We start from the raw sequence: 24,181 nt of genomic DNA on the forward strand, positions 1-24,181 counted from the left end.
CTCAACCTGTTTCACACCCTTGCCTTTGGTCTACTAGGGAAGATAGATCATGCTTCCTCAAAGCCTGTTCACATGGGGCATGGTGACTCACACATTATTCTCAACACTGGCGAAGTAGAGGCAAGAAGATCAAGAATTCAAGGGCATACTCAGCTATACTAGTAGGACAGCCTGGGCTACATGGGACCTTGTCTCACACAAAACAAAACAAACACAAAACAAATACAAAACTAAACACCCATTTGTGCTGAATGTGGTAGCATAAGCACACAGTCCCAGAACCTGGGAGGCTGTGAGACTGGAGGACTGAGGAGATGCGGAGGCTAGCCTGGGCTTCACAGGACCTTGCCTGTGGCCTGATGAACCCCTTAAGGGCTTCCAATCCAATGAGGGAGGGAAAGTTATCCCCCTGATCAGTTTGACTTTAATGGTAGAGACATAACCCCTGACCTTAGAATCCTAAATATGGGGTGAGGGTGCTGTTACTGGACTTCATTGTTGGGAGACCCTGTCAGATGAAAGAGTCTCTCCTCTCCTCTCCTCCCCTCTCCTCCTCTCCCTCCCTGTCTGAAGGTGATAGTTGGTCCTCACCCTAGGGAGCTCTTGTCTGATAGGGTCATCACTGACCAAGCTTTACCCTCGGACATCAAAGGGTGGCTGGTTAGAGCATGAGCCCCCAAAGGCCTCCTGGAGAAGAACACTGAGGCATGCTGGGAGGAAGTGGGAGGATTTTGTGGGTCTAGTAAAGTCTGGGGGGGGAGAACTTAGTGCCTGTGGCTGGAGTAGTAGCTGAGAGCTTACATCATGACCTGCAAGCATGAGGCAGAGAGATAGATACTGGGCATGGCGGAGCTTTTGAAATCTTTTTCTGTGGTTTTTTTTTTTTTTTTTTTTTTTTTGAGACAGGGCTTCTCTGTGTAGCCTGGCTGTCCTGGATTAAGAGCATAAGCCACCACTCCCAGCTAGGTTTTCAAAATCTCAAAGCCACCCCCAGTAACACACCTCCTCCAACAAGGCCACACCTCCTCCAACAAGACCACGCCTCCTCCAACAAGGCCACGCCTCCTAACCCTTCCCTAACAGTTCCACCCACTGGGGGCCAGGCAGTCTAACATGTGAACTATGGAAACAGTTCTCATTCAAACCACCACAGAGAAAGCTGGATCAGCCTGAGCAAAAGATCTGGGTTCTCAAGTGTCAACTGGCAACCCTGAAGGTAGAAGACCAATATCCTCGACACCCTGAAACTCTGCTGGTGGTGACAGGGAAGGTGTGTGGCCAGAGCTGTGTGCTCTGCTGTTCAGGGGCCTTGGGGACATTCCCTAGCTGGAACTGCGGTTCCCAGGGGTCCACTGATTGCAGCTGATGGGAAACCCTACCTTACCCCGCCCCTGACTCTGCATCAGCACTGGATCTAACTCTCAAAAGCCCCCGAGGTCCACAGTGTGGGCAGGGTGCTCAGCGGGCAGAGAGGTGGCACCGGTGACAACAATACCAAGCTGTCTTGCAGTCTAACTCTTGATTTGGGCCAGAGCTCCTTCCTAATGCTCCCAGGACCATCCACCAGCATAGACATGGGCAGCTGCTGGCTCCTGCTGCTTCTGCTGCTCCTAAGTAGGGAAAGAGTCTTCAACCTGCCCAGTAAGTACCCAACACCCTTCACGTCCTGCCCTTTAGCTTCTGACTGGCCAGAGGGGGGAAGAAAGTGCTAAAATCCAGGAAAAACCTCTTGGGTTGCTAAGGGAAGCTCAGCCACTCCCTAACTAACCTCTTCAGCTGTCTAAAGGGTGTGGGGGAGAGGCACCAGTTTTAACGACAGAATGACCTCCATGCCTCTGGCCTCTCCCGTGCATTTCTACCAGGGCGCTCTGTCTGCCTGCTCCATCTTGTCTGTCTTCTCATTTGTCTTTCTGTCTGTCCTGTGATGGGTTAATTGCTTGGGCTGTCAGCAGGCTGAGGGCTCAGGTGTTCTGACTTTGTTGCTTTGCGATTCTCTGTCAAGCGGTCTGCCGCCTCATAGTTTAGGAAAAGAAGGCATTCTGGGCTCTGAGTTCCTAGGTCGGTATGAGGGAAGACACAGGCAAGACACTGTGTGACAGAAGCTCCTGGTGCGACAGTAGCTCCCCAGGTCCACGGCTTTGACCAGGGCTGGGAGCCTCCTTGGTAAAACCCTGAAAGCAGCAGTGGGCTGGGGGAGCCATGACCCCAGGAGCAGAGCCCACGCGTGTGGTGCTGGCGTGTGCCACACACTGAGTGAAGCCTGCCTTCCCTTGCTTTATCTCAAGACTCTCAGGGTCACAGTGAAGCAGGTACTGTACCAGCATCCCTGCTTTGCCGTGGTAGAAACTGGGACTCAGAGTCACATGTTGACTTCCACGTGTGCTCCCAAGCACACAGTAGGGATTGTCCCCAGGTCTGACTCCAGAGTCTAGGTCACACTGCATTGCTAAAGGCAGGGAATCTCAATTACCAGGAAGATTTTCAGGAAAATTTAAATTTCCAACCTATTTCCAAATAAAATCCCAACTGGGGTTTGTAGTCTAAAATAAGTTGACTGCCCTGTGTAAGAAAGAAAGAAGGAAGCTGACGGTAGCAGCACACACCTGTAATCCCAGAACTTGGGAAGTAGAGGCAGGAGGATCAGAAACTCAAGGTCACTCTAGGCTACAGTCTCAAAGAACCCAAAAAGGCTGTGTGTCCTGTGTCTGTGTGTGTGTGTGTGTGTGTGTGTGTGTGTGCGCGCGCGTGTGCGTGCGTGTGTGAAGAAGTCTGAAGAGCAACTGATATAGTCAGATCAAGTATGGTGGTACATGCTTGTAATCCCAGCCCTGGGGAGGTAGAAGAGTCAGGCATCAGACCTTATAGAGAATAGAGAAGTGTAGGGGAAGGTAACAGCTCACTGAAAGCCCAAGCTATTACCCAGGTGTCCGAGGCCCTGGAGCCAGAGTTACAGGCCATTGTCAGCCATGCAACATGGGCAGTGGGGGCAGAGCTTGGTCCTGCGGAGGAGCATCAAGTGCTTTTAACTGTGAGCTATCTTGCCAGCCTTCCCACTCCCCTGCAATTTTTTGAAGACCAAAACGGGAGACTAGAGGTAGAGGTGGGGGAAATGTAACCTACCAAACACTGACACTTTTTAAAAGTTGACAGTCAGAGGATGTGGTGTCGCTGCAGGGATACAGAAGTAGAGCAGCTGACGGAAAGACAGCATGGAGCTCTGCTGGCTGCAGAATGACAGCTCAGCATTATAGATCAGTGGGGCAACATGACCACTTTTACTTTTGCTGAGTATGAAGTCAGACCAGGTATGATAGTACATGCCTATGATCCCAGCCCTGGGCAAGTGGGGGATCTGGATTTCAAGGTCAGCTGGACTACCCTGTTACACAAAAAAAGAAAAAAAAGCATGCAGTCTGAGCTGATGGAGATAGGCCTCCTTGCAAATAAAAACACGAGTCCCTCTAAGAAGTCATAGCCTGGGCTTTTGTGGCTTCTCCAATACTGAGCCCAAGTATCTCACTATGCTGATTGGGACATGGAGACCTGAGCAAGGGGTGGGCTTCCATAAGGTTACACAGAAATATGTAATAGAACAGTTCCCATCCCAAGCCTCTCCACTCTCTGCAAGCATTCCAGGCGGCTGTTTCCCTACTACCACCCCTCAGCTCTGTGCAGATGTTAGAGACAGGTGGGACAGGTCCACGCAGGAGAGGGGTAAGGGCAAGGCCAGTGCCTCTTCAGTGTGTGGATGGGGAGGGCTGCTTCGCCCTCTGAGTCAGCCCTCTGGTAATTGCTAGGAATCTAGAGCCGGGCATCAGGTGACGGCCTGTTTCTGCCCATCGCCCAGGGGAAAGAGCAAGGTGTCCTGGGGACCTAGCTCAGCGCATGTGTGAGGGCTTTCCTCTCAAGGGAGAGTGTGGCTAGCTCAGCCTTGGAAATTTAGTGGTGTTTTTGTAAGGTTTCACGATGCAGTTGAGAAAACAGACTGAGGGTCTGGCTTCAAATGCAGCATCACCACTTCCTTGGGGTGTGGCCTTGGACAGATGTCATTATCTGTTTCAGCCTCACTTTCCACCATCTGGTATGTAGAAATAATAGGCCTTGCCTCAGTGAGAAAAAAGCGTATCAATTCTGCTGTAGACAAAAGAGAGTGAACAATGTCAAGAGTATCCGCAACCACTGGTGCTTTAAAACAAGTTCGTTTTTATTATCAGTGTGTGGGGGTTAGAGTGTGTCATGACTCAGTTATGGAGGTCAGGCGACATGCTTTAAAACAAAATAAATGTTATTACTAACATTATCATTCCCTGCCCTCCCGTGCGTGCGTGTGTGTGTGTGTGTGTGTGTGTGTGTGTGTGTGTGTGTGTGTGTCAGGGTGAGAGTGTACCATGGGGATATAAGTCAGATGACACACCTCAGGAGTGAGTTCTCTCTAACTGGGATTAGCCAGCTCTATGTGGCAAGCGCCTTAACCTGACAAACCATTTTACCAATGCTGCTTTGAAAAAAATTTTAAGAAGTAAAATCGTTGGGGGTTTTGCTTTCCTTTAGCTTTGTTTGAGTCACTATGTAGAACAAGCTGGTCTCCAACTCACAGAGATCGCCTGCCTCTGCCTCCCCATGCTGGGATTGCATATGCCCAGCCTAGGCTGTTGGGGCTTTTGTTTGTTCTTTGTTTTTTGGCACAGGGTCTTGTTATGTAGCCTGGCTGGCCTCCAACTTGCTGCAAGGTACTACTACTCAACTTCCCAGGTGCTAGATTACAGTCATCTGGTACCACATCTGGCTTTCTGTGTATATTAGCAGTTCTCAACCTATGGGTCTCCAGCCCTTTGAGGATTGAACAGCCCTTCACAGGGACCATCGAAGATCATCAGAAAACACAGATATTTACATTATGATTCATAACAGTAGAAAAATTACAGTTATGAAGTAGCAATGAAATAATTTTATGGTCTGGTGTCACCACAACATGAGGAACTGTATCAAAGGGCCAAAGCATTAGGAAGGTTGAGAGCCACCGGTGTGTATGGTACTAAGGATTGAAGCCAAGGCCTCAAGGTTGCTAAGAAAACTTTCTACCATTGATCTGTGTCCTCAGCCTGCTCACATTATTATGGTGCACAACACTTTTGTATCTTTATTTTGTTCATATCTCATTTTTCGTTTTGAATTGTGTGTGGGTAGGTATTTTGCATGAATGTATGTCTGTTTGAGGCTCAGCCTGATCTACAGAGTGAGTTCAAGGGCAGCCAGAGATAACATAGAGAGACCTTCTCTCAAATAACACATAGATAACTAAATTCAAAGTAGGAGATGGTTGGTGAGGTAGTTCAGTGGATAAAATCACTCGCTACCTCATGACCTGAGTTCAAATCCAAGAACCCATGTAAATATGGTAGAGGGAGAGGACCAATCCCTTCGATGTGTCTTCTGACTTCCACATGCTCACTATGGCACACGTGTGCAAGGGCACACATATACACACTAAACAAATTTTCACAAAAATAAGCAATGTAATAGGAAAATAAAGCAAGACGCGTGATTGGCACACAGCGGTAATCTCAGTACACAGCTGGAGGCTGTGGGAACAGAAAGTTCAAGGTCACCTTTAGTTGTGTAGGAAAAGTTGGAGGTGAGTTCTGTGGCACCTGCGCCACAAGCAGGTCTGAGGTATCAGGAAAAGAGAGACAGACGTCCAGCTGTTTGTACTAAGAGAATGCATGTGTTGCCTTTATTGCCAGGAGAATGTGTGTGTGTGTGTGTGTGTGTGTGTGTGTGTGTGTGTGTGTGTGTGTGTCTTCATTGCAAGTGTTAAGAGGTCTCCCCCTTGTAGGAGGGAGGAGCTTTATATACAGGTTTACAGCACAGTGGAAAAACCCCAGGTAGAAGAGAGCATGTTTTCCTCCTGCTGAATGTTGATGTCAGAGGGTCAAGGCCAGGGCAGGAATCCAGGACTAGAAAACAGGATGGACTTGTACCTTGTGGGGGCTGGGGCCCAACATCTACCCCCTTCCCCCTTCTTTATATATATAAATTAGCACCTATCTCAGGTGGCTAAGATGTTAATGCCAATCTTAGTATCAATAACCAACCCTGTATAAATGTAAACAAACATTTATAAACAATATTTGGGAATGTGGGCGTTGTTCTTTCCAAACTACTTCCTGCTGTTAAGGGGCGCTGAAATACCATGGGGATCATGATAAAAAACAAAACCAAACCCAGAAACCTGTTGAAGTTCTTGTTTTTGTGGTCTGTAAGGCTGCATCATCTCAGCTGTTTTAGGTGTTGGATCACCTGGGCCACTGCTTCCGGAGGTCTTGTTTCATCAAACCATACTAGTCTGGAAGGAACCCACAGCCTTTTATGTTCTGTGGAAACAAAAGCAGAAATTCTTTTCCCAAGTAACCTGTCCTTATATTTAAATTTAGAAGTCAAAGCATTTTTAAAATATGTAAGTTGGATTAATTTAGCAACAGTAATAATCAAATGTCTTTTAGCAGTTTTTGTTCCTTTCTTAGCAATTAAACAATTTAAAGACCCAACTATACACAGTATCCAGACTCTCTGTGTAGTTTTCATTCTGTATACTTTAATCTTTTCCTTTTCTTTTACTTAATACCAGTACCTCGTTTATTAACTGTTACCAATTTTCAATTTACCCACTTTTAATCCATCTTCCAGCTGAGGGTGATCTCTCAGGTTCTCCTTTCTTTCCCAACCTTGGTGTCAGGCGAAGGCCTGGAGATTTAATCTAATCCACCCTCCAACCTAGGGTGATCTCTTAGGTTCCCCTTTCTTTCCTGACCTTGGTGTCAGGTGAAGGCCTGGAGATTTAATCCAATCCACCTTCTCCCTAGAAGGTGATCTCTCAAGCAAAGCCTGGAGATTTGACCATTCAATTTTACTTTTAGAAGTTGAGGTACCTATTTTTAATTCTTTTCTTTCTCCAGTCTCTCCTCTCCTGAGTCTTCTTTCTGGCCAATCTTTCTCAGTCTTTTTAAGTCTTTTTGGATCTCGGTGGGACCTCCAATTGCGGTGCCCATGCAACAAGCAGGTCCGAGGTATCAGGAAAAGAGAGAGAGACATCCAGCTGTTTGTACTAAGAGAATGCCTTTATTGCCAGGAGAATGTGTGTGTGTGTGTGTGTGTGTGTGTGTGTGTGTGTGTGTGTGTGTGTCTTCATTGCAAGTGTTAAGAGGTCTCCTCCTTGTAGGAGGGAGGAGCTTTATATACAGGTTTACAGCACAGTGGAAAAACCCCAGGTAGAAGAGAGCATGTTTTCCTCCTGCTGAATGTTGATGTCAGAGGGTCAAGGCCAGGGCAGGAATCCAGGACTAGAAAACAGGTTGCACTTATAGGCTGACCAGCAACTCACAGAGACCCCCTGGGGCTGGGAACCAACAAGTTCAACTATACAAATGAAAACCCAAAAAGCTGGGCATAATGTCAAGTACTTACAATCCCAGAATTTAGGAGGCAGAGGCAGGAGAAAGGCCACAGATTCCAGGTCAGTTTAGGTTACAACATAGGGCTTCCTAGTGAGACCCTTTCTCAACCAATAAAAAAGAACACTTGCCTAATGTACACAAGGCCTTGAGTTTGATCCCCCAGCACTGCAAAAATAAAGCAGAACTGGTTTCCACTTTTTTACCAACTGGAGTAGATCTTAACCAAATGAGACAGTCACCCACAGAGTAACAAACTCTCTCTTCTCTGGCATGTATCATTTTTAAAAAATTAATAATTGTATTAATTCTTTGAGACTTTTATACAGTGTATCCCCTCCCCCCAACTCCTCCCAGGCCTTTCCTCCTTACTTTACTTTGTGCTCTTTTTGTTGTTGTTATTTGGAAGACATCATATCAAAGCAGACATCTTGGTCCTCTGGCTCTTACCCTCTTTCCATGCCCTCCTCTCTGAGCCCTGGGTGAAGGGGGTGTGGTACAGATGCATCCAGGTCAATTCTCTGTGTTTTGGCTGGTTGCGGCTTTCTGTGGTGGTGCCCATCTGCTGCACAAAAAGTTCCGTAGATGAGTGCGAGCTGCCCTTGGGTGAGGTTAGGAGGGTGTGTGCTTAGAATGCAGTATGGAAAGCAGCAGCAGTAGACTCTCCAGCCAGCATCTGAAACCATCAGGGAGAGCTGGCACATACTTCGTGTGAGCTTGATATGTGGACGAGCTGTTAGGTCTCCTCAGTAGGAGACTGGGGGGAGAGCACCGGGGAAGAGGAGGAATGACGGGTTGGTGTCGTCATTTTTGTTGCTGTTGTCATCTCCACAGACAGTGCCTCAGTCTGGGTGCTTGCCTCACACTCACCCTCCACAAACGACTCTGTGGTTAACAGAAATCTGTCCTGCCCGTCCACAAGTGCAAGTATGCCTCACAGTGTGAAAGGCCCTTACTCCACAGAAGAATCTAACAGCTCATCAGTGACTGAGACACCCACATCTAAGTCCCAAGATCAGACGACATCACCTCCTCTTCCAACATCACCCCAGGGCAGAAGCACAGCAGGGCCTACTGCGAAGATGACCTCAACAGTGCGCACACCTGTAGTGACGATCACTACTAGCATGTCACTGTCAGATTCCACAGTGACCTCTACAGTAAAGGAATCCATAGGGACATCCAAAACTACAGTTTTGTTCAGCTTGACCACTTCAACTGAGACCACACAACTGAATCAAACTCCAACCTCAGGATCCCTGGACAAAGTCAGTGACACAAACAAACCTTCACCCATGACAACCATGGCAGTTACAAACACCTCTTCACCTACCACAGCAATCCCAAGGACAACTGTTCTTAATACAGCCACAACTGAGACTCAGGAAAGGGACACTACAGCTGTACCCCCAACCCTAGGAACAATCTATACAATGGACAAGTCACCAGACACCCACCAGAGCACTGTCACACAGACACATTCCCAGCCAGCACAGATGACGTCTGATGTTAGCACAAGTCTAGGGACAACTCCATCAGCACCAAAGTCCAAAACCACTGGGTTGGGATCATCAATGTCCCCAAGCCCTGGGGACACTGATAGGACCGTGATGACACCTTCAGCGACACTGGTGTTAAGCACACCAGAGCATGCCACCCCACCATCTGGAAATGGGACACCCACTGTTCCTGAGAAGTCAACTTTAACTCTACCCTCATCAACACTGAAGAAAGTCAGTGACACAAACAAACCTTTACTCATGACAACCATGGCAGTTACAAACAACTCTTCACCCACCACAGCCATCCCAAGGACAACTGTTCTTAGTACAGCCACAACTGAGACTCAGGAAAGGGACACTACAGCTGTACCCCCAACCCTAGGAACAATCTACACAATGAACAAGCCACCAGACACCCACCAGAGCACAGTCACACTGACACGTTCCCAGCCAGCACAGGCAGGCTCAACAAGCATAGGCACTGCTACAACTCAATCACCTGAGCATTCCACAGCCCTTATCCATAGCTCCTCAGACATAACCAAATCCCCCACTACGATTGGGACCAGCCCAGCATCCCCAAACTCTAGCCAGAGTAGTGGTCTGGGAGGTGGTGCCTGTGCTTTGGATGAGTATCCAGACAGCGCTGGAGCTTGTATGTGCAATAATAGCTACTATTCCCACCTGGGTAAGTCTGATTAATCCTTCTAGGAAGTCTGTTGCTGCTGTTTCTTCTCCTCCTCCTCCTCCTCTTCCTTATCTCTTGCTCCTTTACTTTAATTTTATTGCATGGCTGTGACTATGTTAATTTAAGAACATGGATAATGAGTGTGAAGAAATCAGATAAACAGCAGGGGCTAGTCCAGTCAGGAAACTCTGTGCAAAGAAGTTGGAAGACATGAGCATGAAATGAGTGCATTCAAAGATGGCTGCACAGATGAGCCGGTCTGCCCTGCCCTGGCCCCGGCCCTCAGGACCTGAACTGCTGTCCAGGTACTTAAGGGGCATTGCAGGCATGTATGGCATGCCAGGCTTTATGTATATAAATGAGAGAAAAATTGGAGAATAAACAAATTAGTCCCTCAGAACCCCAATCTTGGGAGACATGTTAGAGACATCAGCTGCCTTCACCAAAGTCAGTGTGTTTCATTGAGGCCCAGGCCAGTCTTCCTTGGTTCCCTAGGGACTTCAAAGTGAAGATCGTGGCAGGAGTCTCAGCCACCTCCTTTTTTTTTTCTTACTTTTGCAGCTCTGCCTGTAGACTTCTGCCCCTTTATCCACTGGCGCAACTCTCAGGATACCTGGCTCCAGGTCGGGACCCACATCTCCCAAGCTTTGCTGTTGAGTCGAGAGGTCTCTTAGTCCAGAACTGGCCTGGTCACTGAGATGAGCTGCAGCTCCTGCTCATCCTGCCTCTGCCTCCTAAATTCTGGGATCACAGGCATCTGCCATCATGCCTCATTCGTGTGGCACTGGGGAACAAATTATGGCAGGCGAGCTAGCTCTCTGCCAATGAAGCTACGTTCCCAACCCCCACAGTAGCTTTGAGGCCAGACACTAATTCTTGGAAAAGAGATCCTAAGTACCTGTAGAGTCTAGGAATCAGGATCCCATAGCACAAGGGATGGTCCTTGGGATCCACATATGTGAGAATCTGTGTGTGTGTGTGTGTGTGTGTGTGTGTGTGTGTGTGTGTGTGTGTTTTGAAACAGGGTTTTCTGTTCCAGGCTGCCCTGAAACTCACTCTTTAGACCAGGCTGGCCTCAACTCTCAAACTCACAGAAGTCTGCCTGCCTCTGTCTCCTGAATGCTGGGATAAAAGACATGCACTACCACACACCAAGATATGCTTACAATTTTAATAATTTGTGTGTGTGTGTGTGTGTGTGTGTGTGTGTTAGGGGATACACATGCTATGGTGTACATGTTTGTTTGTTTTTTTTTTTGGTTTTTTTAGACAGGGTTTCTCTGTTTTGGAGGCTGTCCTGGAACTCCCTCTGTAGACCAGGCTGGCCTTGAACACTCAGAGATCTGCCTGCCTCTTCCTCCTGAGTGCTGTCTTCTACTCTTGTGTGGGCTCTGGGAATTGAACTCAGGTCTCCATGGCAAGCCTTTATCTACTGAGCCATTTTGCTGGCTGTTTAAGGGAGTCTTTTTGGACCAATATCCCCTGTCTTCTTCACCCACCTGAGAAATTGTATTCCTTCTCATGACATCATCCCAGGATCCTCAGGACACCCTGCCCCTGGCTCTTGTTCCCCTGCAGAACTATCCAGGGAGATAGGGACCCTGCGCTGCAGGCCACAGGACATTGAGGTGGCTCTGAGGACCTGTTTCCTGAAGACTCACCATTGGGTCCTGAAGAAAGATGCCTTCTCGAGTTGTTCCAGCATCAATACCACAGAACAGGGTCGCCGGGTCCAGGTCTTTCATTTGATGAAGAAGGAAGGGACTTGTGGGCTCCACATCTCTGTAAGCGGACCTGCAATTTAAGGGAAAGGGTAAAGCTGCGGGGGCGGAGCTGGGAATGCTGGGGGCGGGGCTAGACTGCTGGGGGCGGGGCCGGGACAGGAGAAGTTAGGTAACTCTTGACTTGGGTGGACTCAAATCTTAGCCATCAGACCAGTCTTGTTGAAGAAAACGGTCAAGCTGTTTCCAGAATGGGAATGCCTTTACACTTGCTGTGTTTGCTGGATTGGGGTATTGGTTCCTAAAGTGTCAGCCATGAAACGCTTTAAAATAGTATCCACAAGCAGTTATTTATTGATTACTGGCCAATTGCCATGTCTATTAATTCATTTTTAATGGTTCTAATCTTGAGAGGCTCTCGTTATAGGTGAGTAATCCATAACTCAGAGAAATTAAGGGATTTTCTCAAATTGCAGTATGAACTTGAGGTAATCCTCTTGCCTCAACCTCCTGGGATTACATGCTTTCACAACTATACAGAGACTAGTTTTATAATCAAAAAATTCACATAAATAATAGTACACAACAGTGCCCCTAAAGTCCCAGATCCCCTGATCAGAACTTCTCTCTCTTCTCTCTCTCTCTCTCTCTCTCTCTCTCTCTCTCTCTGTCCTTCCTTCCTTCCCTCCTTCCTTTTCAGTGCTAGGGAGACTTAATGTATGCTAGGTAAACACCCTAAAACTGAGATACAACCCCAGCCCTAGGAATTCTTTTCTAAAATTTATTTATTGAAATATACAGTCTCGCCGGGTGTTGGTGGCGCACGCCTTTAATCCCAGCACTCGAGAGGCAGAGGCAGGCGGATCTCTGTGAGTTCGAGGCCAGCCTGGTCTACAGAGCTAGTTCCAGGACAGCCGCCAAAGCTACACAGGGAAACCCTGTCTCGAAAAACCAAAAAAAAAAAAAAAAAAAAAAAGAGAGAGAGAGAGAGAAAGAAATATACAGTCTCACTATGTAGCCTTGGCTGTCCTGGAACTTACAGAGATCCACTTACCTCTGCCTTCCAGTTCTGGGATTAAAGGTATGTGCCACCACACCCTGCCCAAACTTGGAGAGCTTTTTTTCTTTTTGAGACAGGATCTGTGTGGCACTGGAACTCCCTAGGTAGACCAGGTTGGCCTCCACTTCCCCAATGATGGGGTTTAAGACATTACATTCAACTCAGACTCAGAATTCTCATTCTCTCTCTCTGTTTCTCTCTCTCTCTCCTCCCAGAGACTAGAGACAGGATTTCATTGTGTAGCCTTGGCTGTCCTGGAACTTGATATGTAGACCAGGCTGGCCTTGAACTCATAGAGATCCACCTGCCTCTGCCTCCAGAGTGCTGGAATTAATTAAAGGTGTATACCACCACTGGTGAGCCAGACTTAGAATTTTTGTTGTTGGTTTTTTTGTCTGTTTGTTTGTTTGTTTTTCAAGACAGGATTTTTCTGTAGCTTTGGATCTGTTCTAGGACTTGCTCTGTAAACCAGGCTGGCTTCAAACTCACAGATATCTGCCTGCCTCTGCCTCCCAAGAGCTGGGATTAAAGTACACCACCACTGGCCAGCCAGACTTAGAATTCTTAACAGCTCATGTTGGCATTTTGGGCGGATCGGGATGGGTCAGGTATTCTGGCACTTGGGAGTCACAGAATATTGAGTATTACACAGCTCAGGTGGAAAAGCATCCTGGAACTAGGGAGCCACAGAATACTGAGTGTTACACAGCTCAGGTGGAAAGGTATCCCGGAGCTCAGGAGCCAAGGACCACCACAGGTTGTAGTAAGCTTAGCTGCTTACAGCCCAGCCTCAGGGAAAGGCTTCCCTAGTGTATCGGCTCTGCTCAGGCAGGACAGGGTCTTCCAGCTGGGGATATTCGCCCAGTTTAACAGTTTTGTTTCTCAGGCGAAGTTGCTACAGTTCAGCTCTGCTCCCAGAGAGTGGAGAGCTGATTGCTAAGAGCTGAGTGTAAGCGTTTCGTCAGGATGGGTCAGGACAGGATGGAACAGGAGTGGGTCAGGTATTCTGGCACTCGGGAGCCAAGGATACTGAGTGTTACACAGCTCAGGTAGAAAGGTATCCTGGAGCTCGGGAGCCAAGGATACTGAGTGTTACACAGCTCAGGTAGAAAGGTATCCTGGAGCTCGGGAGCCAAGGACCACCACAGGTTGCAGTAAGCTTGGCAGCTTACAGCCTTGCCTCAGAGAAAGGCTTCTCCGGTGTATCAGCTCCGCTCCGGCAGGACAGGGTCTTCCAGCTGGGGATGTTCGCCTAGTGTAGCAGTTTTGCTCCGCAGGAGGTTTCTCGGGCGAAGTTGCTACAGTTCAGCTCTGCTCCTGGAGAGCGGAGAGCAGAGAGCAGGGAGCCTGGAGTAGAGTGTAACAACTCCGCTGTGCCAAGGAAGGTTTCCCGGGCAAGTGTTACAGCGCTGCTCGCTCTGCTCTGCTCTGCTCTGCCCAGGGTCGCCTTTGCTCTGTCGCAGCCGCAAAAGAAGATCTTCACCCGAAGCTCATCCAAAGGTGTTTATTGGAAGACAGCTGGACCAGCCAAGTTGAACATACACAGGGTTTATATAGGGATTCCTGGGGTTGGGGAAGTTTTTCCAGAGTAGGGATTGGTCCGATTTCAGTGCTGAGCTCAGATTGGCTAGAGCTCTGCTCCGGGATTGGTTACTTTTTTACACAGGATTAGGGTCAGATTTGGCTCTGGTTTCAGGGCCAAAGTGTGTTTCTTTCTCTGGTCCTTTTTAGCCTTTTGGCTCCAATTTTAGGGCCAGGGTACATTTCTTTCACTGACTCTGATTCCAGGGACAAAGTGTGTTCCTTTGGCACTGGTTTTAGGGTCAGGGTACATTTCTTTGGTTCTGGTTGCAGGGCCAAAGTGTGTTTCTTTGGCTCTGCTCAGGGTGTGTTTCTTTGACTGGTCCCTTTTCCCTACACTGAGAACTGAGAGCCGAGTGTAACAACTCCGCTTTGTGGCAAAAGTGTTACAGCCCTGCTTGCTCTACTCTGTCTGCTTGCTCTGCTCTGCCCAGGGCCACCTCTGCTCTACCGCCACCGCAAAGGAAGATCTTCACCCAAAGCTCATTGAAGGGGTTTATTGGGAGGGAAGAATCCAGGAGAATGACTGCCCTCTCTCTGCCAGAGTGGCGGAGGACAGCTTGGTAGCGGGAACAGACACAAGCTGAACAAACACAGGGTTTATATAGGGATTCTTGGGGGCGGGGAAGTTTTTCCAGGGTGGGGATTGGTCAGATTTTAGTGCTGAGCTCAGATTGGCTAGAGCTCTGCTCGAAGATTGGTTAGTTTTCTGCACAGGATTAGGGTCAGATTTGGCTCTGGTTTCAGGGTGTGTTTCTTTGGCTGGTCCCTTTTCCCTACAGCTCAGTGATCCTATTTTCCCCCCAAGAGATTCCAAACTGTAAATTGACACCTATAAACCCAAAATTGAGAAAGCTAAGGCAGGAGGATCACAAGTCTCAGGACAGCCTGGCTATAGAGCAAGATGCTCTTTCTGAGCTGGAGAGATGGCTCGGCAGTTTAAGAGCTCACATTGTAGAGGACCCGAGTTCTCCCAGCACCAGTTCCAGAACCTCACAATTGTTTAAGATCTGTATCCAGAGTCTCTGCCGCCCTCTTTTGTCCTCTTCAGGAACCTGCACTGTCAAGCATACACTCGGCAGAGAGATACACACATGTACATGATTTTTAAAATAAATTAAGCCTTTAAAATGCTCTCTCAAAAAAACCACCACACTTCCACACCAAAATTAAAAACAGCCTGGACATGGTGGTGCATGCGGATAAGGTCAGCACTTGGGAAGTGGAAACAGGTGAGGGTTCCAGGCCATCCTTGGTTACATAGCTGGAGACTAGTTTGGGCTACATGGTGCCCTGTTGTTGCACCCTCCCCCCATGGGGGGGTCTGTTGACCACTTGTTACTAGGAGCTTTTAGCAAAACACTTCCCATCCCTTCCTCCCAGTAAGTCCTGCATGCAAGTTCCTGTTTATTGTCTAAATGCTAATTCCTGTTTTTGGCCCACCCCTTTGTTGGAGAGCCCTGTGAACATAGGCTTCTGACCTTGGTGTTTTTCCACCATACCTGCCTTTGGTATATAAGGCTCTACCCTTGTAATAATAAATGCCATTCTCCTTGTAAGAATGAGCCGCTGTCTTTGTCTTTATTTTCATTCTTAGCCCTTAGCCTCGGATCATTGTGAAGTATGGTAGCACTGTAGCTACGAACACACTGGCAGCTCGCTACACCCTGTCTTAAAAATAAAGTAAAATAAAATAAAATAAATATTAGCATTTAAGACCCTCTGTTGGCAACTCTCGGTTCAATGCCCAGCACCATATAAGTTGGGCATTGTGACACAAACTGCTAACCCTAGCACTTGGAGATAGAACCAGGCAGGTCAGGGATTCAAGACCATCCTCAGCTACATAGTTGTGAAGATCAGCCTGGTCTATATGAGACCCCCATCTCAAGAAAAGGAACTTAGAACAATGGCATAGGGTTAAAGCGATGGACCCTGGAGTCAGTGTTGTTGGGTTTAGGCTCTGTCACTTGCTTTGGGCATCTTTTAACCTTTCTGAACCTTATTTTACTCTTCTATAAAATGGGGCCAATAATGGAGAGTTAGTTGTGTTCTAGCCACAGTGCCAGACTCAAAGAACTTTAGCTACAGCTTTTCTTTTAATAAGCACCTTGTTGCCAGAGAGGATGAGTGAAGGTGTCAACCCCAGGGACTTGGGGGTAATGTCTGCTCACCTACCTGTCTTTTCTAGACCAACACCAGCCACGCCCTGCACTCTTTGGATGTGTATCTTGAACCGGCTGTCCCTGGCTCCAACCACCCTGGCGTTGGAGTGCTCCACTTCAGCTGTGCATACCCTCTGGTGGTGAATGTCAGCAAGCCTGTCTCCTACCAGGAGGACTCCATTCCGTGAGTTATGTCCAGTCATCTGTCTCTGCAGCTAGACCCTAGGCCACCCGAGTTCTCGTTGCTACCTTGAATCTAGCCAAAGACTCAACACTCTTGAGAAATCATTCCTCATGCTTACTCACCAGATGTAAGCACCTCTTACATGGAGGGAAGACAAGCCGCTCCTGCGAAGAGATGCATTATGGGTTGCTTATGTAAATGACCATGGGGTTAGATAGCTGCTAAGATCTGGGGACCTATGATGTGGCACTTCATCTTTTATGTGGTTCATGAGGAAGGTGAACAGGTCTTCCCCTTGGCTGTGCATTGGTGGCGTACACCTTTAATTCCAGCACTCTGGAGGCAGAGGCAGGTGGATCTCTGTGAATTTGAAGCCAGCCTGGTCTACAGAGCGAGTTCCAGGACACCCTCCAAAACAATGCAGAGAAACCCTGTCTCAAAAAACCAAAAACAAAACCCCCAACAACAACAACAAACAGGTTTGCCCCTCCCCTGGCCATTTTTTCTTTTATATTTATTTATTGTGTGTGTGTCACATGTAAAAGTCTGTTCCGTCTTTCCTCAGATCATCAGGCATGGGGGCGAGAGCCTTTTCACCCACTGAGCCATCTTGCTGACCCATCGTTTTCTCTTCTCTTTCTTAGTACATGTCTGTGGTCTGTGCAGTGTGTGCTAGTCCATGTACATGTGTGTCCATATGGATGTAGACCAGAGGACAGCCTCTGGTATTCCTTAGTCACTTTCCACCTTAGTTATTTATTTTGGGTTTTCAAGACAGGGTTTCTCTGTGGCTTTGGAGGCTATCCTGGAACTCGCTCTGTAAACCAGGCTGGCCTCAAACTCACAGAGATCCACCTGCCTCTGTCTCCCGAGTGCTGGGATTAAAGGAGTGTACTACCATACCAGATTGTTTGATTTTTAAACTCAATTTTGGATTATTTTTATTTTATGTGTATGAGTCTTTTTCCTGCATGCATGTATGTGTACCAAGTGTGTGCCTGGTGCCCATGGAAGACAAAAGAGGGCAATGGATCCCTGGAACTGGAGTTGCAGATGGTTGTGAGATTCATGTGGGTGCTGGGAATCAAGCCTGGGTCCTCTGGGAGAGAAGCCAGTGCTCTTAACCTCAGAGCCAGGTTCATAGCAACCATAAAGTAAGACTTTGCATGGAAATAGGGACAATATATTTGACCTTATTCTAGCCTGTTTCCCAAGCCACCAGCCTTGAGGGAGTCTGACATTAAAGAAGACTCCGGGACAGGTCTGTCTTACTGCACAAGGTCCTCTGTACACACCTTGCTCCTTTCGAGAGCAACTCTCCTGGACCTCATTCCCAGGGTGCAGAGAACAAGATCATGTCCTGATTGTGGTGAATACTGCTAAGACCCAACCTCTTCTCTCTGCCAGGAGTTAGAAGACTTTATTCTGAGAAAGAACATAGGTGACTCCACGCATCATAAAGTCCCCTCCCATCACAGATGGTGACCACATGGAAGCCGCATCACAGCTTACTCTTTGAGGCAGGGTCTCCCATTGGCCTCAGACTCACTAGGTAGGGCTAGCCTGGTAGACCAGCAAGCCTAGGGTCTGCCTGTCTCTCCAGGAGCAAGATCACAAGCATGCCTTGTGCCTAGCTTTTTAACATGGTTGTGGGGCTCCATCTGAAATCCTAATGCTGTGAAGTGACGTATTTACCCACTGCCTTCCCTCTGAGGTTTCAGGGTGAGGGGCTCACTCTTGTTCCTTTCTGAATGTAGCACCATCCACGTTCCCAGTGCTGGAGAGACTGTCATCACCCTGAGCATCTTCACAAACCCTGAACTCACCACTCCACTCAAGAACAGCACAGCTCCTGTGGGCATGACCCTCTACGTGGCCCTCAGGTCCACCAATAGTGATCCTGACCGATTTGTTCTGGTGGCTAATGAGGTCTTTGCCAGTAGCAACCCCTCCAACACAGAGGCTAAGGCCACCTATTATTTTGTGAAGGAGAGGTAAGGACCAATCAGGCCCCAGCTCTTGGACTGTGACTCTTTCAGGCACTTTTATTTCCATGGACACAGACTCTCATTCTTTTCTGTACCCATCGCAAACAAAGTGGGGGAGGAAGGGATTGGTGAGTGTTTGTTGAGTGAATGCATTCAGGCCCATTTTACAGATAAGTAAACTGAGGCTCAGAGAGATTAAAATCTGCTCAAGGTCTCACAGCCAATAGATGACATTCATTTGTTCTTTCTTCCAAACAGTTATTGAGGGCCTATGATGAGACAAAAAATAACATTTTAACATGTTAGAGTATCATATGCTATGTTATATATTGATGTATATTGCTTGCAATAGCTAAAACAGCTAATAATTTAATTATTTATGAATAATATTTATTTCATGCCAGATGTAGTTTGCGTCACATCACATTTATCAGTTAATCTAAATATTTTTTGTTGTTGTTTTTCGATACAGGGTTTCTCTGTGACTTTGGAGGCTGTCCTGGAACTAGCTCTTGTAGACCAGGCTGGTCTCAAACTCACAGAGATCTGCCCGCCTCTGCTTCCCGAGCACTGGGATTAAAGCCACCAACGCCTGGCTCAATTAATCTAAATCTTACAGCACACTATGACAGTTATATATTGATTCCCATCTTACACAAGGAAAAACTAAGGCTTGGTTCAAGTGCATGGTAGGTGACTGGGTTAAGTGTTGAGCGCATTAGGATAAGAGCTGGGTCTCTTATTCAGGTGTGGTGACCTGTACAGCAAATCTAAGCACTTGGGATGCTGAGGCAGGAGAATTACTTAACATATCGAGCTAGCCAAGCAAGGCCCTATTTTTTGTTGTTTGTTTTTGAGACAGGATTTCTCTGTAGCCCTGGCTGTCCTAGAAGTCACTCTGTAGACCAGGCTGGCCTCGAACTCACAAAGATCCACCTGTCTCTTCCTCCCGAGTGCTGGGATTAAAGGTGTGCACCACCACCTCCACCTCAAAAGACCCTATTTTAAAAAGAAATTCTAAAATAAAATTAAATATGGGGCATAGTGGTGCAAGCCTGTAACCTAAGCTCTCAGAAGGTAGAGGAGGGGAATTAAGATTAGCTTCAGCTACATAGAAAATTCCAGGTCATCCTGGGCATAAAGAAGTGGGAGAGGGAGAGGGAGGGGAGGGGGAGGGAGGGGAGAGGGAGGGAGAGAGGGAGAGGGGGAAGGGGAGAGAGAGGGAGGGGGAGGGGGAGGGAGAGGGTACTCTTACATGTATCACATTTCATTAATATTATATTAATATTATAATAGTTTTGTAGAAGCACAGGGGATTACTCATCAGTTTACAGTTAGCAGAACAGTCCCACGAAGGATTATTTCCTCCACTGCACAGATGAGAGAGCCGAAGGCTCAGAGCTTGACCAAGGACTGCTTATGCTCAGTTCTATCCCAAAACACACTGCTGAATTTGTCTTTTCCTCTTTTCCTGAGGTTCTGGGGTTCCCACCTAGGGCCAGCATTCTGCGAGACCAACACTCTGACCCAACTTGAGGACCTCCTAATTTCTCAGAACCTAAGTTTCCTCCTTGTTTAAAAGGAAAGGGCAGGGAAGTTTGAGGCTGGAGAGACGGCTCGGCAGTTTAAAGCACTGGCTGCTCTTGCAGAAGCCCTGGGTTGGGTTCCCAGCTCCCACATGGAGTTACAACCATCTGTAACTCCAGTTCCGGGTGATGGAACAGCGCCCTCTTCTGACCGCTGTGGGCCCTGCACTCCCGTGGGACACAGATATGACAGGCGGAAAATAATAGACGTTTAAAAATGCAGAGTTGTCAAAAGCGTGGTCTCTCGCAGAATGTGGATATTGGGGTGAAATTAAATAGTCCGTGTAATTCTCAGCTCGAGATCCAACCCCACAGTTATATAGAACAAGTGAGAGTGTTGGCACCTCGGGCCACAAGCCTGGGTTCCAATGCGAGGCCTTCCCACAGCTGCCCAGTCCAGGGCCGGCTGCTCCAGGACCTGAGCAACGGGGCCTCAGTACAAGTGATTCTGGCCTTCACTCTGTCGCGATTCTTGAGCAGTGACAAGCTCTACCTACACGCCCAAGTGACCCTCTGTGACAAGCAAGCATCCCGCCCATGCCAACCGGTGAGTGGGGCTCCTGAAGCCCAATAATGCAGCTAGGACCGGACCAAGGGTGGTCGTGTGGCTGTGTTCTGGCCTCGTACTGCAAGGACTGGGTTGGGGGCAGATTTAACAGCAGGGTTGGAAGCCCTAGCTAGATCTCACAGGTGGAAGTCAGAGGACTTATTTGGGTTGTGGGGTTATGGAACATGAGTCACTGAGGTCTTAGGGAAAGTCCCCATGCTGTCTTGCCACCCACAGTCTTGTAGTGGGAAGACTCCCCTGCAGAGAAATTCACCCTGGGACTCTCAAGCTGGGACCCGTCTGGAACCTGGCAGCAGCAAGTGGATCATATTCGGGCCTCTCGGAATAAGCGGTACATGGGTGAACCATTTGCAGGACCTCCCCAGCTCCTCTGCCAAGACCCTCCCAATGTCTTGTCCTGAGACCCTGAGCTTTCGCTGAGTCCCCTCTCACCGCCGTGTCTGCCCACTGTTCCCCTAAACCCAGCGTGAGCCCACGCTCTTCCCTGCTCTAGACAAGTCCTCGAAACCACCCCAGCCTATTTGCACTCATCTTAGTTTCTTTGCCGGCTACTGTGGAAAAAACAGACATACGGAAGCAACTTAAGGTTTACTGTGGCTCAAAGCTGAGCATTGGTGGCGCACGCCTTTAATCCCAGCACTCGGGTGGCAGAGGCAGGCGGATCTCTGTGAGTTCCAGGCCAGCCTGTTCTGCAGAGCTAGTTCCAAGACAGGCTCCAAAGCTACACAGAGAAACTCGATGGTTCAAGGGTACAGTCCATTAAGATTATGTCAGGGAATCAGGGCGGCAGGAGCTTGCTGGCATTGGCCACATTACTTCTGCAGACAGGAAGAGGAGAGACATGAACAGAAATCAGTGTTCAAGCTCACTTTCGGTATCTTGGACAGTTCCAGGGGCCCCTGCCCAGAGAACTGGTGACTTCAGTACAATTAGGATGAGTCTTATCATATCAACTAGTGTAATCAAGATACTCCCACTCAGGCATACCCAGAAATCCATCTTCCAGGTGACTCTGGATTCCACCAGGTTGACAACACTAACCAATCATGCCACTCGTTTGAGTCTGAGCCATCTTTACCTCTAGAATCTCTCTAAAAAAATTGAAAATTTTGTTTTATGTATATGAATGTTTTGTCTGCATGTATGTCTGTGTACCACGTATGTGCCTGGTGTTCACTTGAGGCCAGAAAAGGGCATTCAGTTCCCTGGAACTGGAGCCACAGATAGGTGTGAACTACTGTGTGGACATTGGGAATTGAACCTGTGTCCTCTGAGAGAGTATTCAGTGCTCTTAACTGCTAAGCCATTGCTCCAGTCCCTCAAGCACTCTGTCTCCTTTCCTGTCACAGCAACTCACTCTTCTCAGACTTTCATGTCAGCCTCTATTTGGTCATTATTCCTGGCCCAGAACACTCTGTTCTCTCTATTCTGTACGAGTCATTTTACCCTCTTTGGGAAATCCCTTGCTTTTGGTGAATCCTGAAGGATCCTCTCACCCTTCTGAGTCCCAGCTTTCAAAATCAGCCACCCTCCTTTGTCCAGCCCCAATAGAGTGGTGAGAGGCCCTTGGAACTCAATCTCTGTTTTTATGTGGTTGCAGCGCCCAGAGCCTCCAGCAGCAGAAGCCGAGCAGGTTAGTACATGGGGATTGCTGCAGTGAAGCTGTCATGTTACACACAGGCTAGTGCTGATTTTGGATACTGTTTCTTCTCAGAGCTGTGGGCCAAGAAGTCAATTAAGTCTCAGCTGGGGCCATACATGGCAGAGTTGATGTGGGGCTGTTGCCTTATCCGGCCTCAAAAATCTGAAACTGCCCAGAAATGACTCAGAGCAAGGGTTGAAGGCTTGAATCGCACCAGGCACAGTGGAGCATGCCTGAACCCAGAAGCTTAGAGCCAGCCTGTGCAAGATAGTGAGACCCTACTCCACGGAAAAGCCAGGTGTGGTGGCTTACCCTGCAATCCCAGCACTTAGGAGGTGCAAGCAGGAGAATTAGGTGTTTAAAGTCATCCTTGGCTACAGCCTGGACTACATGTCTCAAAGAAAAAGAAAAAGAGAAAGAAAAAAATATTGGTGTAGTAACACTCCAAATGGAGGTTGTTCAGTGAGTAAAGTGCTTGCTACCCTTGACGACACAAGTTCTGTCACTGGGACCCATAATGGAAAGAGAGAACCCGAGAAAGTTGTCCTCTGACTTCCACAAGTACACCATGACATGCCCACACAAAATGTAATAAAACGAGATCTTGAAAGGTCTCATAGACTCTGAAAGCTCCTCAAATCCCATTTCAAATATTTCATTTTAAAGTATGTGTATATGTGTGTGCGCCATATGCAGTGAGTGCTGGCACCTGTGGAGGCCAGCGGTGCCAGCCTGGAGCTGAAGTTAGACGACTGTGAGCTTCCCGATGTGGGTGACAGGAACCCAGCTGAGGTACTCTGCAGGAGCTCTGCGCTCTTAACTGCTGAACCATCTCTCCAGCCCCCTCAATCCTACTTTGTAATCATTTCTTTCTTTTCTGCAGGAGCCTGGATGTTCCCCTTGTTCCTGATGGTGGTAGGCTGGATGCTGGAATAGAACCTGGCCCAGCCTCCCGACTCCAACACTAGAACTTAGTGTCTAGTTTACTTGCCTGAGTTGAGGGTGGAGTGGAGGTAGATTTGAGGAAAGCCAAGTAGTGTGACCTCTGTTAGGTACCAGGAAGCTGGGCACGAGCCTGTGTGTAGCCCGGCACCGGGAGGAATGTGGCCGTTGCCCCATGGATTGTGCTCTCTCTCTCTCCTCGAGCTTTGTTTCCTGTGTCTGCAACCCTTAGGGGAGGGTGTGTGATTAGACCACTCAATATGATAGGGGTAAGTAGAGAGGTTATGGCCAATAAACACAAAGATTCTACTTTCTCTGATGTCTGTCTGTATAATTTGACCACAATGCTTCAGTGCTCCAGGTCAATGAACTAAAGGATTGGAGGGGGTTTGGGAGGCTTGACAGTCACATTATTCCTTTGGGGCTTCATTTCCACACACACAAAATGAAAATGTTTGACCAGATGACCTCTGCTTCAGTATGCGAATGAGTCCTACGACGTCCTTGGGTCAGCTGACCCTACTTTCTCTTTCTTTTTTATCTGCAAAATTGTCAAAACTGTTCAGTTCCAGGATGAGAGTTGAATGCATTTATATAATAGAGCCCAGGCCTTTTCCTCCTATCCCTTGGTTAGTCCAGGACTCCTTAGGCCAACTTTCCTGGTTGAGTAACAGTGTTTGTGCTGTCGTCTTTTTTTTTTTTTTTTGGTTTTACAAGACAAGGTTTCTCTGTATTGTTTTGGAGGCTATCGGTCCAGCCCAGCCTCAAACTCACAGAGATCCACCTGCCTCTGCCTCCCGAGTGCTGGGATTAAAGGCGTGCGCCGCCGCCACCACCACCCGGCTGTGCTGTCGTCTTTAATTCATCCCAAACCAGACTCTATTCCATACCTAGGGCCATGCTATACCCTGGGGATTCAGCAATCTTAGACAGACCTAAAGACAGGGTGAATGAGTGTTGGAAGGAGACTGTGGACCAGGGAACAGGTCAGACGTTAGCTGTTAACAGACAGGCAAGCTATACGAGGCACTGTGCGCCTGCAATCCCAGCCACCTGGAGATTGAGCCTGGAGGATTATTCTGAGCTTGAGACCAGCCTGGGTT

The 24,181-nt window shown here is 48.0% G+C and overlaps 1 protein-coding gene across 1 annotated transcript; it reads left to right on the plus strand.

The window, feature by feature from the left end:
• The first annotated feature begins 1,394 nt into the window (after positions 1-1,394).
• On the plus strand, positions 1,395-23,362 carry LOC101831419 (mucin-17-like). The gene is made up of 9 exons (XM_013120175.3): positions 1,395-1,641; positions 8,286-9,641; positions 11,220-11,425; positions 16,195-16,352; positions 18,110-18,346; positions 20,314-20,473; positions 20,711-20,825; positions 22,095-22,127; positions 23,020-23,362. Exons 1-9 carry the CDS (start codon positions 1,545-1,547, stop codon positions 23,070-23,072), a joined length of 2,415 nt encoding a protein of 804 aa, XP_012975629.2. The 5' UTR covers positions 1,395-1,544; the 3' UTR covers positions 23,073-23,362.
• The last annotated feature ends 819 nt before the right edge of the window (positions 23,363-24,181 follow it).

The sequence above is a fragment of the Mesocricetus auratus genome, unplaced genomic scaffold, assembly GCF_017639785.1.
Source record: "Mesocricetus auratus isolate SY011 unplaced genomic scaffold, BCM_Maur_2.0 Super-Scaffold_100014, whole genome shotgun sequence".
Lineage (NCBI taxonomy): Eukaryota > Metazoa > Chordata > Mammalia > Rodentia > Cricetidae > Mesocricetus > Mesocricetus auratus.

Excerpts from the sequence above, each read along its gene's own strand:
- LOC101831419 (XM_013120175.3), top strand. The coding sequence starts at position 1,545 with ATGCTCCCAGGACCATCCACCAGCATAGACATGGGCAGCTGCTGGCTC. Across the intron at positions 16,353-18,109 it reads TACCAGGAGGACTCCATTCC|CACCATCCACGTTCCCAGTG; the intron begins GTGAGTTATGTC and ends TTCTGAATGTAG. Across the intron at positions 20,474-20,710 it reads CATCCCGCCCATGCCAACCG|TCTTGTAGTGGGAAGACTCC; the intron begins GTGAGTGGGGCT and ends TGCCACCCACAG.